The sequence below is a fragment of the Chiloscyllium punctatum genome, chromosome 7, assembly GCF_047496795.1.
Source record: "Chiloscyllium punctatum isolate Juve2018m chromosome 7, sChiPun1.3, whole genome shotgun sequence".
NCBI lineage: Eukaryota > Metazoa > Chordata > Chondrichthyes > Orectolobiformes > Hemiscylliidae > Chiloscyllium > Chiloscyllium punctatum.
The window spans coordinates 59611226-59624494 of record NC_092745.1 but is presented as its reverse complement, the minus strand read 5'-3'; the positions used below and the strand labels follow the sequence as shown (position 1 = coordinate 59624494).

The window sequence follows — 13269 nt, the reverse complement described above, 5'->3', positions numbered from 1 at the left end:
ACTGTTTATTTTTCTCTTTCAGGTATTCACCAAGTTGAGGCACTTGTTGCGATCCACAGCTTTAACATTTGCTTCCTTGAGCTGTAAACAAACATTGAAAATATGAAACCAAAAGCAAATTACATTACAGACACTGGAAATCCAAAGTAAAACAGAAAATACTGGCAAACTCAAGAAGTCTGGCAGCTTCTAGGCAGAGAGAATTAGACTTATCGTTTCAAATCTATGACCTTTCATCAAAACCAATGAATATTTTCAGTATTTTCTATTTTTCTCTTAAAGCTAGAAGTGTAAACAATTGCGATGCTCTCCAGCCAACAAAATCTTGATCTACTAAGATTTTAAAAAAGCCACAAAACAATAAACTTCAGTGTGGCATATTCACCAGAGCTCAGAACCTCTGAGATAAGACATTCTTTTAAAATAAAGGAATATTTTAAAAGGATATGTGTAAAGTTGCTTTCTGTGATCAACACAAAACATTATTTGTACTAGAACTGCACAAAAATAAAATAAATTATTTTACAGCACAGCAAAGTCTACTGAAAAAAAAATCACAGAGTGCATGAGGGAAACTCAGAACATATAATTTATTGGACAAAGTACCTCAAAAGTACATTCTATATGGATATAGTTTAATACCACATTATACAAAGTTCTTTAACACTACCATAGCTCAATTGAATACCATAAAGAAATGACTTGCATCTGGAAACATTGAAATTACATCACTAAAACAAAGTGAATGCAGTTAAATAATAATTCTGCTGATGAATAGGATTCCACGTGATGATTTTACTTGGTATCGTCTGACCATGTTATTTCATAATCCTTGTACACTGACTTCAGTTTTTCCACAGAGACGGCATGATCTGCTTTCCCAAAACCCTAAGACAAACAAAACAGTAAGTTATCAATTATATTTAGTTTCGCTGTGCATTATAGCCTCACTCAATAAGTTCATCCATATTTCCTGTTCTTGATACGAAAATATCAATAAAGGTGAGAGCAGTTAAGGACAGGATTATGCACAGACTCCAAAGCCTCCACACTGTCTCTTGCACATTAGGGAGGACAAATGTAAACTAGAGGCTTGCTTTGTGGAACACTTCTGCTCAGTTTACTAGCACAACCTCAAACTTTAGGTTGCTTGCTATTTTAGTTTACAATCTTGCTAACATCTTTGTCCCTGGCCTGCTGCACAGTCCCAGTGGAACCCAAAGCAAGCTTGAGGAACAGCACCTCCTCATCTTATAGAACACTTTACAGTCTTCTGGACTCAACATAGAGTTGAACAACTTTGGATCATGAACTCTGTCCTCCATTTTGATTCCTTGTCAAGTGCTAGTCCATTTCTTGTTTTCATGTTTTTGCTTTCAGGCGCAGTTGTTCATTATTCTGCCATTATCATCAAATCTGGCCAATGCTTTTTTATTTACTACAAGCATTACTTTGCCTTTTATCAAGACATCTTTGTTATTTACGTTCTCCCATTCTCTACTTTATCCATCACATTTCACCTCCATTCTGTTCTGAAATTATACTCAATGTGAAATATGATGGCAGACCTGCCAGGAAGTTCCAGAATCAAAACAATTTGCTTTTCTTGTTGCAATGCTGTTGGTTAACATTAGCATAGTGTTGGTATGATTTCACTAGGACAAGGGACAAAGAAACTCATCAAAAAACTCTTCAACTTCACCTCTGGTGGTTAATGATGACAGAAATGTGCATTTAAATGGCAGGCTTAGACCAAGAAACTTTCAAGCTACTTTACAGGGATATAATCAATTTCACAACTCTTCAGTAAAGCAAGGTCAGCGCATGTATAAAGTTGGTAACAAGTCCCCCCTGACTGTTATTATCTTCTGCAGCACCAGAACAGCCATCTACTTCATAACTAAACAGCCAATCATGGTGATGCAACATACAAAATCTGGCTGCACAGACTACTGCAGTGAATTTGCCGTGGCCATAGAATAACATTGGCAAAACTGAAACCCGTTATTGGTAAAGCTTGACATTTACTTTAAATGTAGCCAATTCAATTCTTAAAATGAAAACTACATCATTTTGGTCATGCTTTGGGAGACAGAGGGGCACAAATGCAACAGAATGTTGGTAGGTTCACAGTGCAGAGAATATGGTCAACTTTAAGTCACCCCAGATTACAGTTTTACCCATTACAGGCAACTCAAAATCACGTCCAGCAGAAGGAGCACACCACATCTAGCGATAAGAATATGTATAGGAAGAGAAAACAACAAAGAGTTAGGCAACATAACTCTTCAAATTTATACCACAGATAAAAGAGTTGAAAATGACGGTAACATTGTGCAGCTCAATTGGAGATAAATTACTACCCAATATATTCCAGAATATCTTTATTTATACTGCAAGAACAAGTTTTTTCCCCCAAAGAAAAGCAAGTTATTTACCACGCTCAGGCATGTTAGTATCAGCTTTAGTTAACCAGGTAACATGCATACGTTTGCCCTGTTTGCTATTGATAAAATTATAATCACAAGCATAAACAAGCATTCTGACAATTCTACAACCAATTAATGAACCAACAAAAGTTTACCCCAATAGATTCCAAATTCATAAAGACACCTCTACTCTGGTCCAGAAGTGAGGAAACATTGCACAGATCTATGGCAGTGCTAGTATTCACAATTAGCAACGGCACATAAACATTTTGTTACCTCTATCAGGAAAAAATTGCAGCAACTCTTAGCATCACTGTACTATAGTATTTTGAGAGCAGATCCATCGAAGATACAGAACTTGGAAATGTTAAACCCTTTTAAAAAAATTACTGGAAAAAGTCAGCACGTCTGGCAATAGTCATACCAAACTCAAAACCGTGTAATCGGCTTTCAACTTCGACCTTCCAAAATGAATCACTTCACATTTTCCAGGTTGAATTCCATCTGTCACTTATCAGCCCAGCTCTGTAACCTATCAATGTCCCGTTGCAACCTGCAACAGCCCTCTACACTATCCACAACTCCACCAACATTTGAGTCATCGGCAAACTTACTAACCCATTCTTCCACTTCCTTAACCAAGTCACTTATAAAAATCAAAAAAAGTAGAGATTCCAGAACAGGTCCCTGTGGAAGAACACTGGTCACTGAGCTCCAGACTGAATACTTTCCATCTACTACCACCTCTGTCTTCTATGGGCCAGCCAATTCTGTATCCAGACAGCCAAATTTGCCTGTATCCCATGCCTCCTTACATTCTGAATGAGCCTACCATGGAGAACATTATCAAATGTGTTGATACATCAAAATGTGTTGTATTTATCAATCAAATCTCAATCTTTGGCCATCAGTGAGAAGACAACAATGATTTAAAGTTGATCAATTAGTTTGTATTGAAAGGGCATTCACAGGACCTGAAGAGATTCACAACATAAGTTGTAAACAGACCTGCCACAGAAAGCCTTGTTGTTGGGACAAGCACCTAACACAAGAAAATGAGTATCCTAACAAATTTCTTGAATCCTTGTCCACTATGCCATGCAGGTGGAGGTTGTACATTACAGTACTTTCAGGAAAGAATTGTGGCAATCAGTGCTTTATCCAATATGGAAACATATAGTGAGCAAGTCGATATGCCAACACATGTAAACACCAGCAATTATTAAAAGAAGTTGACTCAAGGAATGGTTGAAAGGCACCTAAGCAGAGTGATATTTGTCTAACTTATATCAGGGAACATGGCTTGAAACTGTGAAGCTGCACAACCAGATCTGAACATGCAGAATCTCATCATGATTCACATCAGTACGATCAAAAGCACCGAATTCCACAGTTAGTGAAGAATTCAAGTCCAATTCTCCAATTAATCAGCTGACCTCCACATTGAAGTGCAGAAGTTGAAACTGCACTGCTCCTCTGAGCTCATAGCCAGTATCGTGTCTCACATTCATGTCAATGTAACACAGACAATGAACTTAAGTAACCCCATCAAGAATATCATGGAAAGAGAGTACTTTTAAAGATGAAATAGCATTTTCACAATAGATTTCCTTTTGGAAGAAGTATGAGGCACGACTGGTTCAATGTAAGACCCAGTGTTTCACACCTTTAAAAGGAAGATAAGTAGGGGGATGGCCTGCAGAAACCTATCATGCTGGCAGGTGTTTGAACACCATTCATATTGAAACCATGCAGCAAACCAGCACACAAACTCCCACCACTAAAGACAAACAGCTGGGCAGAACACAGTTCAGTGCTATATGTCACACACAATACACCAACACAAGTGTACGGCATATCATGTACTTATCCATTGCTGAATCGAAAAGGAGCTGTACAAAAAGATGATAAAAGTTAATATTTGAAGAAAGTGGAAGTGGTGGTGGTCTTGGAATCGTGGATTTGTAGAGATGGAACAGCTCCAGCTCTTTAAATTACTTTCTGATTCTTCCAACTTTGATCTCCAGGATTTGCAGTCCTCACTTTCTCTACACCAACTGTTCTTGTTAGCCCTCCTATTTTATCACTTTTTTTATGTAAAGGCTATTTGCAAAGCATAAACATAAAGAATGCAGGAAATGGCGATTGTTTCCCAAGGGTTTAAAGGAGAGCTACATCATCTGGGGCTATCCTAAGTGCAGCCTGAAATTCAAGAGGCACATTTCAGAAATATTTCGGTTGTAGCAGAAGCACCATGAACCGGAGGACTGCCTCACCTGATGGCTAATGTAAACATAGTGTCATGAGCTGCTTCTAGAAGACCATAAGATGAAGTAGAATTAGGCTACTCAGCCCATCAAGTATGCTCCGCTATTTAATGAAACCATGTCTGATCTGTGCCTTTCCTACAAACCCCTGACTCCCTTACTGATTAACATTAAATATGTTCAAGCTGAAATAGACAATGACCCTGTCTCCATGGTTTTCTGCTATAAAGAATTCCACAGATTCGGTACTTTGTGATAGATGAAATTCCTCTTCATATTTGTTTTAAATTGGCAATACCTTACACCTAATTATGCCCTCTAATCACAGACTCTCCCACAATAAAAACAAACTTTCAAATACCCAAAAAGCATACATGCTTCAATATTACCACTCATTTCTCTAAACTCCAATGTGTACAGGCCCAACCTATTCACATCTTTGCATAAGAAAATCCCTCCATACCTTGGTCCAACTAGTGAATAATATTAATATGTCCTTTCGATAAGGGTACAAACAGTTCACAGTATTCCAGGTGTGATCTAACTTGTGCCTTGCATCAAGACTTCACTATTTTAATACTCCAATCTTTTTGAATTAATGTCTATTTGCCTTCCCATATACCAGCAGAACACCAGTTCCCCAATTCTTCTTGCCAAAGTGCATAATCTCACATCCCCACATTCCACCCGAAAGGTTTCTGTCCACTCATGTAATGTATCTATGACCCTTGATAGACTCTTGAGCCATCCTCAACACTTACCTTACCAAATATTTTTGTGCCATCTGTGAACTTCCCTCATCCAAGTCAGTGATATATTGTGAATAATTGTGGCACTCAACCAGTTGGAGGTGCGATCATTAAAATATCCATTATCCAATTCTCTATTTGCTATTACTTAGCCAATCAGCTATCCATGGTGATACAGTACCCCTATAGCATGGGTTCTTCTCTTATTGCATAGCATTATGTGCAGTGTCTTTTAAAACACTTGAAAATCCACTGGTTCACCTGTGTCAATCTTGCTTGTAACCTCCTCAAATAATTATGATGCACTTGTCAGATACGATTTTCCTTTTTTGAAGCATGCTGACTTTGCTTGATTATAATAGCTTTGCTATCACAATGTCTGAGCACCAGCCATTTAGTGTGCTCCTCCTACCAAATAAAAGGACACAGAATATGGTCTGAAAAACAAGGCAGCTTAGGAGCTTCTGTGATTGCATGCATCCAGTAGGATTATTCCTTGCATATCAGCTGCATTGTTGAAATATTTACCGTCTGGCTGTAGCATACCCTGCCGCAGCTATGAAAAATATGGAGAGGGTTGAAGGACTGCATCAATTAATAGGGACTGCAAAAGTTACACACTGAAGTAAATAAATCTGAGCTGATAACCAGTTTGCGTAGGGAGCTACAGGATGCAAGGACTGGGTCCTGAGTTTTAACACATATATGACATTCACAAACAATAGGAAGCTAGGTAAAGGTAGTAGAGTGTAAATTATTCATGACAGAGGGAGTTTTCGAAATAAACCATTATTTTCAATGCTTAAGTTACCTTTCATTGTGCCTTAGGAATTGCAGTAGGTAACTCACCGTGGAAACACCAAAAACACGAATTTTTTTCTCCTTGCTGTTGTGATCAATTTTTCCACCACCTAGGCACTTGCACTCCAGCTCCAGCTTTTCCATTTCAGGAGCCAATTTTTCAAAAATATTATCTGCAGCAAGAGGAGAGTGAGTTGCATCAGCTACCAAACCAACCTGCCTGTTTAATAGATTTAAATTGTCTAACCCAGGATACTCCCGGAACAAAATTCACGAAGGAGTAATGTTAATGAGTCTTGTATCTCTCTTCATGGAATGACCAATCATTAAGTCTTAAATTTTGAAACATTCATGAACACCTTGGCTTAGAAATGTCATTGCATTGCCAATGTGCAATGCAATGATTGGAGTAGAATAGTTACCACCCCAGTTCTTAAATCACAATTTCTATGGTATAGTTGATTTGCTTAACTTACTTATTCCTATAACCTGTGTTCCACCAAACTCCGCAATCTCCCGTCCTCTCATTTTGATTTTCAATAATCTTGCTTACAAATCAGCTCTGCCTACCTTTTCTCCTGATAATTCTCACTTCCTTAAGATTACATCTCTCAGAACACCAATCACCGAAGCTTGGTCCCTTCAATTTGAAATCAAAGTCAGTCACTACCAACAGATAAGTCTAATATTGAACAAGAAATGGAATATGTAGTACAAATAGTATCTTTAAGGTAATTTACATAATCTATCATCCTTCTCAAAAGTCAAAACAACAAAGCCTCTTCCCATATGTTACATCTCAACATCTTACGCAGTGAATGACTCCCACTGTGCTGCTCAGATAGTTTTGGCTCTGCTGGGAAAGGCTTTTGCTTGCAGCCAATGCCCAACCTTTCCAAGCTCTTATCATGTGCAAAACATGTAAACCTTCTCCAGTGTGCCTAATGGGGATCAAACAACAGTAAACAAGGGAGAATGATACTTCAAGACAAAATGTTTCAGTGAACAGTTCTCTCAGAATCATAACACTAACATAAAAGGACCTACAGTGAAAAATTAGTTGAATGTGACATTGAGGTCAGGCAGCGAGTGGAAACGGAATTGACAGGCACAATTCAAATGAGATAAACGTATGAACTTGCAGTCTGACAAGTGCAGAACATGAAGAGCTCTACCATATCGTCTCAATGAGTAACACTTCCAGCCAGTCACTTGTACAGTTGGTTCTGATAAAACGCAACAGTTCTAGTCTTATGTGATCTCGCGTTAAAAGAAAATCATGCAGTAGCTGTCCTATTTAAACTAATGGAGCCGGAATCGCGTTATAGCCAATACAGGGTAAGGCAAGTTCGGGTTCTACAAGTAAGTCTAAATTCTTCAATTGCATTAAACCAATTCATGTTGAAGAAACAAGCGTTCGAGCAGAACCGACTGTATTAATAACTAGCGTTGCGCATTTAATCTAGATTATATTTTAATGGAAGAATGCTTCATAAAACAGTTGAGCAATCCTGTGTGTTGTCAATCATTTAAAATTCACTGGTTCACAGCCCCATTAAAACAACAGACGTAGGAATGACATACAAATCCATTTGATTGGACCTTGTGATGCAGTTGAAATGTCCTTACCTCTGGGCCAGGAGGACAGGGTTCAGGTCAGATTTGCTCCAGAGATATGTCATAACATCTCTGAACAGATTAATCAGAAAATATCTAAAAATCTCATTGCATATTTATCTCATCACAACCTGAAAAGTCTAAATTTTTCACTCCTATCAATGTACAAATTCCTTAATTACTCCACATCGTATTCTCTCAGTATTCAAATGCCACTGCAACATACATCGCCAATCAAGAGGGAACAAATCAACATGAAGGGCCAATAAGAAAAAGAAATTACATTTCACTTGTTAACTTTTAAACATTTTCAACACTTATCAACTGCTGTCGAGTTAGTTGCATGTGTACAGATGTGTGGCATTTAGCATTTTTCTTTTAATCACTTTCCTCATTTTTTGAACACCTTGGTGGTTCAGTGAGTGGGCAAGGGTATGGCAAATGGAGTACAAAGTTGGTAACTGTGAGGTCATTTTGGTTGGAATTACAGTAAAATGGACCTCTTATTTAAATGGTGAAAAATTGCAGCATGCTGCTGTGCAGAGGGATCTGGGTGTACTTGTGCATGAATCATAGTTAGTTTGCAGGTGCAACAGGCAATTAAGAAAGCAAATGGAACATTGTCCTTCACTGCTAGAGGGATGGAGTTTAAAAATAGGGAGGTTATGCTGCAGCTGTATAGGGTGCTGGTGAGGCCACACCTAGAGTACTGTGGACAATTTTGGTCTCCTTACTCAAGACTGGATGAACTGGCACTGGAGGGGGTGCAGAGGAGCTTCACTAGGTTGATTCAAGACTTGACAGGGTTGTCTTACGAGGAGAGGTTGAGTAGACTGGGACTGTACTCACTGGAACTTAGAGGGGGAGTGGGGTGAATCTTACAGAAACATATAAAATTATGAAGGGAATAGATAGGATAGAAACAGGGATGTTGTTTCCACTGGTGAGTGAAACTAGAACTGGGGGCATAGCCTCAAAACAAGGGGGAGCAGATTTAGCACTGAGTTGAGGAGGAACTTCTTCACCCAAAGGGTTGTGAATCTGTAGAGTTCCTTGCCCAGTGAAGCAGTTGAGGCTTCCTTGTTGAATGTTTTTAAGACAAAGATAGATTTTTGAATAGTTGAGGTCTTAAGGGTTATAGTGAATGTGCAGATAAGTGGAGCTGAGTCCATAAGAAGGTCAGCCATGATCTTAAGGGGTGGAGCAGGCTCGATTGACTAAATGACCTACTTCTGCTCTGATCAAAATGTGGTACCCCATTTGCAAGCTATTAAAATAAGCTGATACTCTGCTACTGCATTAAGTGATAGAGTAACAGAAAGTTCATATACTTTGCTTCTGTTTACACAGTGCCTCCTTTTGTGGATCTGTAATTCAACTGAGCAGAGAAAAAGAAAACTTTGAAACTGGGAAGTATCAGGGCAGACAGGAAGTGTTTGACAAGTTGAAAAGAATTTTGTGTGGCAATTGAGAAGTACAACAGATTCTCAAATTTGTCTTTTTTTGTAGAGCCAGTGAAAGTAGAAGTGATCTTAGTAAAGCACAAATGACTTGAGGGTTCACAACAGCATAAAGGGTGACTGGATATTTCTCTCTGAGGAATCCCCAACAGTAACAGTTTCAAAATAAGAAGCATCCCACTTAATGCAGATATGAAGAGGAATTTTTCTCAGGTGGCTGTTAGTGTTTGGAATTCTCTTTTTCAGTGAGCAGTTGAGTCTGGATTACTGGCTGTATTCAGGGCTGGGTTAGACAGATTTTAAGTGGAAAGGGAGTCCAACCTTATGGAGTCAGGGAGGAAGATTCAGTCCTTTCTGCTACAATGCAATAATTCTGTTCTATGTGACCTTGTGCTATAAAAAACTGCAAAAAAAAAACAGGACTTTTGGAAAAAAAAAGGTTGTGGCAGACCACCAAAAATGTTACTCAAAATTAAAACATTCTTGCTGTTAAAGCACTTCCAAAATTGAAGAACACTGTCCTTATTATCCCCTCAGTAGCTGCAATCAGCTTCTTAAATGTGCGCCTTAAATAATAAACTTTAAAAGCTACTATTACACCTTGGTCCATGGTTTGAAGGAGATAGGTTGTGGCTGGAGGTAAAACTTGCATTTTGATGTTTTCAGAAAGCTGAGCAATGGTGGGAGGATGGCTAGGCACATTATCCAGAATGAGGAAAGCCTCGAAAGCCATTCTTTTTCTTGGAATAATTTCTAAAAACATCAACAATGAGGTCTGAAAAAACTTGTCCTATCATCCAATCTCTTCTGCTTGACCTGAAGCGTACAACTAGAGTGGACTTAAGGTAACCTTTAGATACTCGCGGATTGCCAGGGTGGTACACCACCACAGGGGCTTAAAGCTTTAAGTCTCCACTAGCATTGGTACCAAACAGCACAGTCTGTTGGCGTAAACAGTAACTCTGACTTAGGTAAAAACAATGACTGCAGATGCTGGAAACCATATTCTGGATTAGTGGTGCTGGAAGAGCACAGCAGTTCAGGCAGCATCCGAGGAGCTTCGAAATCGACGTTTCGGGCAAAAGCCCTTCATCAGGAATCCAGCACCACTAATCCAGTAACTCTAACTTGTTGACCTGACTTGACTTCCCTGCAAGTGTGCAAACAGCTGGGCTTGTGGCTGCCAGGGTGAAACTCTACCCTCTGGCCTTGCAAAGGGTCCTGTGTAACTCTGTATATGGCTCATACCCAGTGCACTCTGTACCAATGTTTAAAAATGGTTCAAAACTGGAATTATAGAGTGGGAAGTGAGAGGGCGGTGGATAGGGGCCAGGACCCAGACCTGGGCCTAGAGCCCAGCTGTAGCCCCCCCCAAGGCCCAGGCCCAGGCCCAGGCCCATTCCCCAAGGCCCTCATCCCCCGGCATTCCCCAAGGCCCTCATCCCCCGGCACCCCCCCACCCCCGGCGCGGACACTCACTGTGAAACTCCGCGGTCTTGGTGCCCCTGACGATGTCCTTGTGCTCCGAGCCGCCCCTCCGGCTCACCCTCACCAGGATGTATTTGAAAACCCCGTCGGGGTCGATCTGTACATCGGCCACCGCGCTCAGGCCGGCCATGTCTCTCCGCGGGCGGACACCGACACTCCGGGACAACAGCAGCCGCGACACGGCGCTGCGCCACAGGGACGCCAGGGCGGGGACCCGGGGGGGCGGGACTGTGGGGGGGTGGTGGGAGTGTGGGTGTGTGTGTTTGGGGGTGGGGAGTGTGGGTGTGTCTGGGGTGGGGAGTGGGAGTGTGGGTGTGTCTGGGGTGGGGAGTGGGAGTGTGGGTGTGTGTGTTTGGGGGTGGGTTGTGGGAGTGTGGGTGTGTCTGTTTGGGGGTGGGGAGTGTGGGTGTGTCTGGGGTGGGGAGTGGGAGTGTGGGTGTGTCTGGGGTGGGGAGTGGGAGTGTGGGTGTGTCTGGGGTGGGGAGTGGGAGTGTGGGTGTGTCTGTTTGGGGGTGGGTTGTGGGAGTGTGGGTGTGTCTGTTTGGGGGTGGGGAGTGTGGGTGTGTCTGGGGTGGGGAGTGGGAGTGTGGGTGTGTCTGTTTGGGGATGGGGAGTGTGGGTGTGTCTGGGGTGGGGAGTGGGAGTGTGGGTGTGTCTGGGGTGGGGAGTGGGAGTGTGGGTGTGTCTGTTTGGGGGTGGGGAGTGGGAGTGTGGGTGTGTCTGTTTGGGGGTGGGGAGTGGGAGTGTGGGTGTGTCTGGGGGTGGGGAGTGGGAGTGTGGGTGTGTGTGTCTGGGGGTGGGGAGTGGGAGTGTGGGTGTGTCTGTTTGGGGGTGGGTTGTGGGAGTGTGGGTGTGTCTGTTTGGGGGTGGGGAGTGTGGGTGTGTCTGGGGTGGGGAGTGGGAGTGTGGGTGTGTCTGTTTGGGGGTGGGGAGTGGGAGTGTGGGTGTGTGTTTGGGGGTGGGGAGTGTGGGTGTGTCTGGGGTGGGGAGTGGGAGTGTGGGTGTGTCTGGGGGTGGGGAGTGGGAGTGTGGGTGTGTCTGTTTGGGGGTGGGTTGTGGGAGTGTGGGTGTGTCTGTTTGGGAGTGGGGAGTGGGAGTGTGGGTGGGTGTGTCTGGGGTCAGTGGAAGTGTGTCTGTATGTTACTGGGGTGGAGGAGGCTAACATCCATTTGGGAAACCCTGAAGCACATACAGACACCCAGAATCCTTAGACATTGGAGCTACACCAGGCCATTCAGCCCGTCAAGTCTGCTCACTACTCATGGCTAATCTGATCACAACCCCCCCAAACACGCGCGCGCACACACACCTCCATCACCTTATTGATGAAATGTCTGGCTGGTAAAGGGGTGGCGCTGGGTAAAACCCAGCAGGCCAGGCAGCATCTGTAGGCAGGAGGACCAATGTTTTTGTCATTATATTCCTAACAAAGGCCTTACACCCGAAATGTTGGCCATCCTACTCCTCAGATGCTGCCTGACCTGCTGCACTTTTCCACTCTGCCACTCTGAATCTGCAGTTGTAACTTGCTCCTGATTAAATGTCTGAGCCTTGAATGCACATAATGACCCAGACTCGACAGCCCTCTGTTCTAAAGTGTTCAGTAGATTTATTAACCCTGTTGTGGTTCTGTTCGCCGAGTTGAGAATTTGTGTTGCAGATGTTTTGTCCCCTGTCTAGGTGACATCCTCAGTGCTTGGGAGCCTCCAGTGAAGCGCTTCTGTGATGTTTCCTCCGGCATTTGTAGTGGTTTGAATCTGCCGCTTCCGGTTGTCAGTTCCAGCTGTCCATTGCAGTGGTCGGTATATTGCGTCCAGGTCGATGTGCTTATTGATTGAATCTGTGGATGAGTGCCATACCTCTAGGAATTCCCTGGCTGTTCTCTGTTTGGCTTGTCCTGTGATAATAGTGTTGTCCCAGTCGAACTCATGTTGCTTGTCATCTGCGTGTGTGGCTACTAAGGATAGCTGGGGTCGTGTCGTTTCATGGCTATGAGTCCTAGTGGTCGCAGTAGTCTGGCTGTCAGTTCAGAAATGCTCTTGATGTTTGGTAGTGTGGTTAGTCCTTTGGGTTGCGGCATGTCCTCGTTCCGTTGTCTTTCCCTTAGGCACCTGTTGATGAAATTGCGCGAGTATCCGTTTTTGGCGAATACATTGTAGAGGTGTTCTTCTTCCTCTTTTTGCAGTTCTGGTGTACTGCAGTGTGTTGTGGCCCTTTTGAACAGTGTCTTGATGCAACTTCTTTTGTGTGTGTTGGGGTGGTTGCTTTCATAGTTCAGGACTTGGTCTGTGTGTGTTGCTTTCCTGTATACCTTTGTGGTGAATTCTCCATTAGGTGTTCTCTGTACCATCACGTCTAGGAATGGGAGTTGGTTGTCCTTTTCTTCCTCTCTAGTGAATCGGATTCCTGTGAGTGTGGCGTTGATGATCCGGTGTGTGTTCTCTATTTCTGTATTTTT

The 13269-nt window shown here is 42.5% G+C and overlaps 1 protein-coding gene across 1 annotated transcript; it reads right to left on the bottom strand.

The window, feature by feature from the left end:
• Positions 1-571: 571 nt before the first annotated feature.
• LOC140479692 (14 kDa phosphohistidine phosphatase) lies at positions 572-11085 on the bottom strand. Its single transcript, XM_072573707.1, has 3 exons — positions 10803-11085; positions 6295-6419; positions 572-888 (listed from the first exon to the last, which is right to left on the bottom strand). The coding sequence occupies exons 1-3, from the start codon at positions 10939-10941 to the stop codon at positions 796-798; spliced, it is 357 nt and encodes a 118-aa protein (XP_072429808.1). The 5' UTR covers positions 10942-11085; the 3' UTR covers positions 572-795.
• Between the last annotated feature and the right edge of the window lie 2184 nt (positions 11086-13269).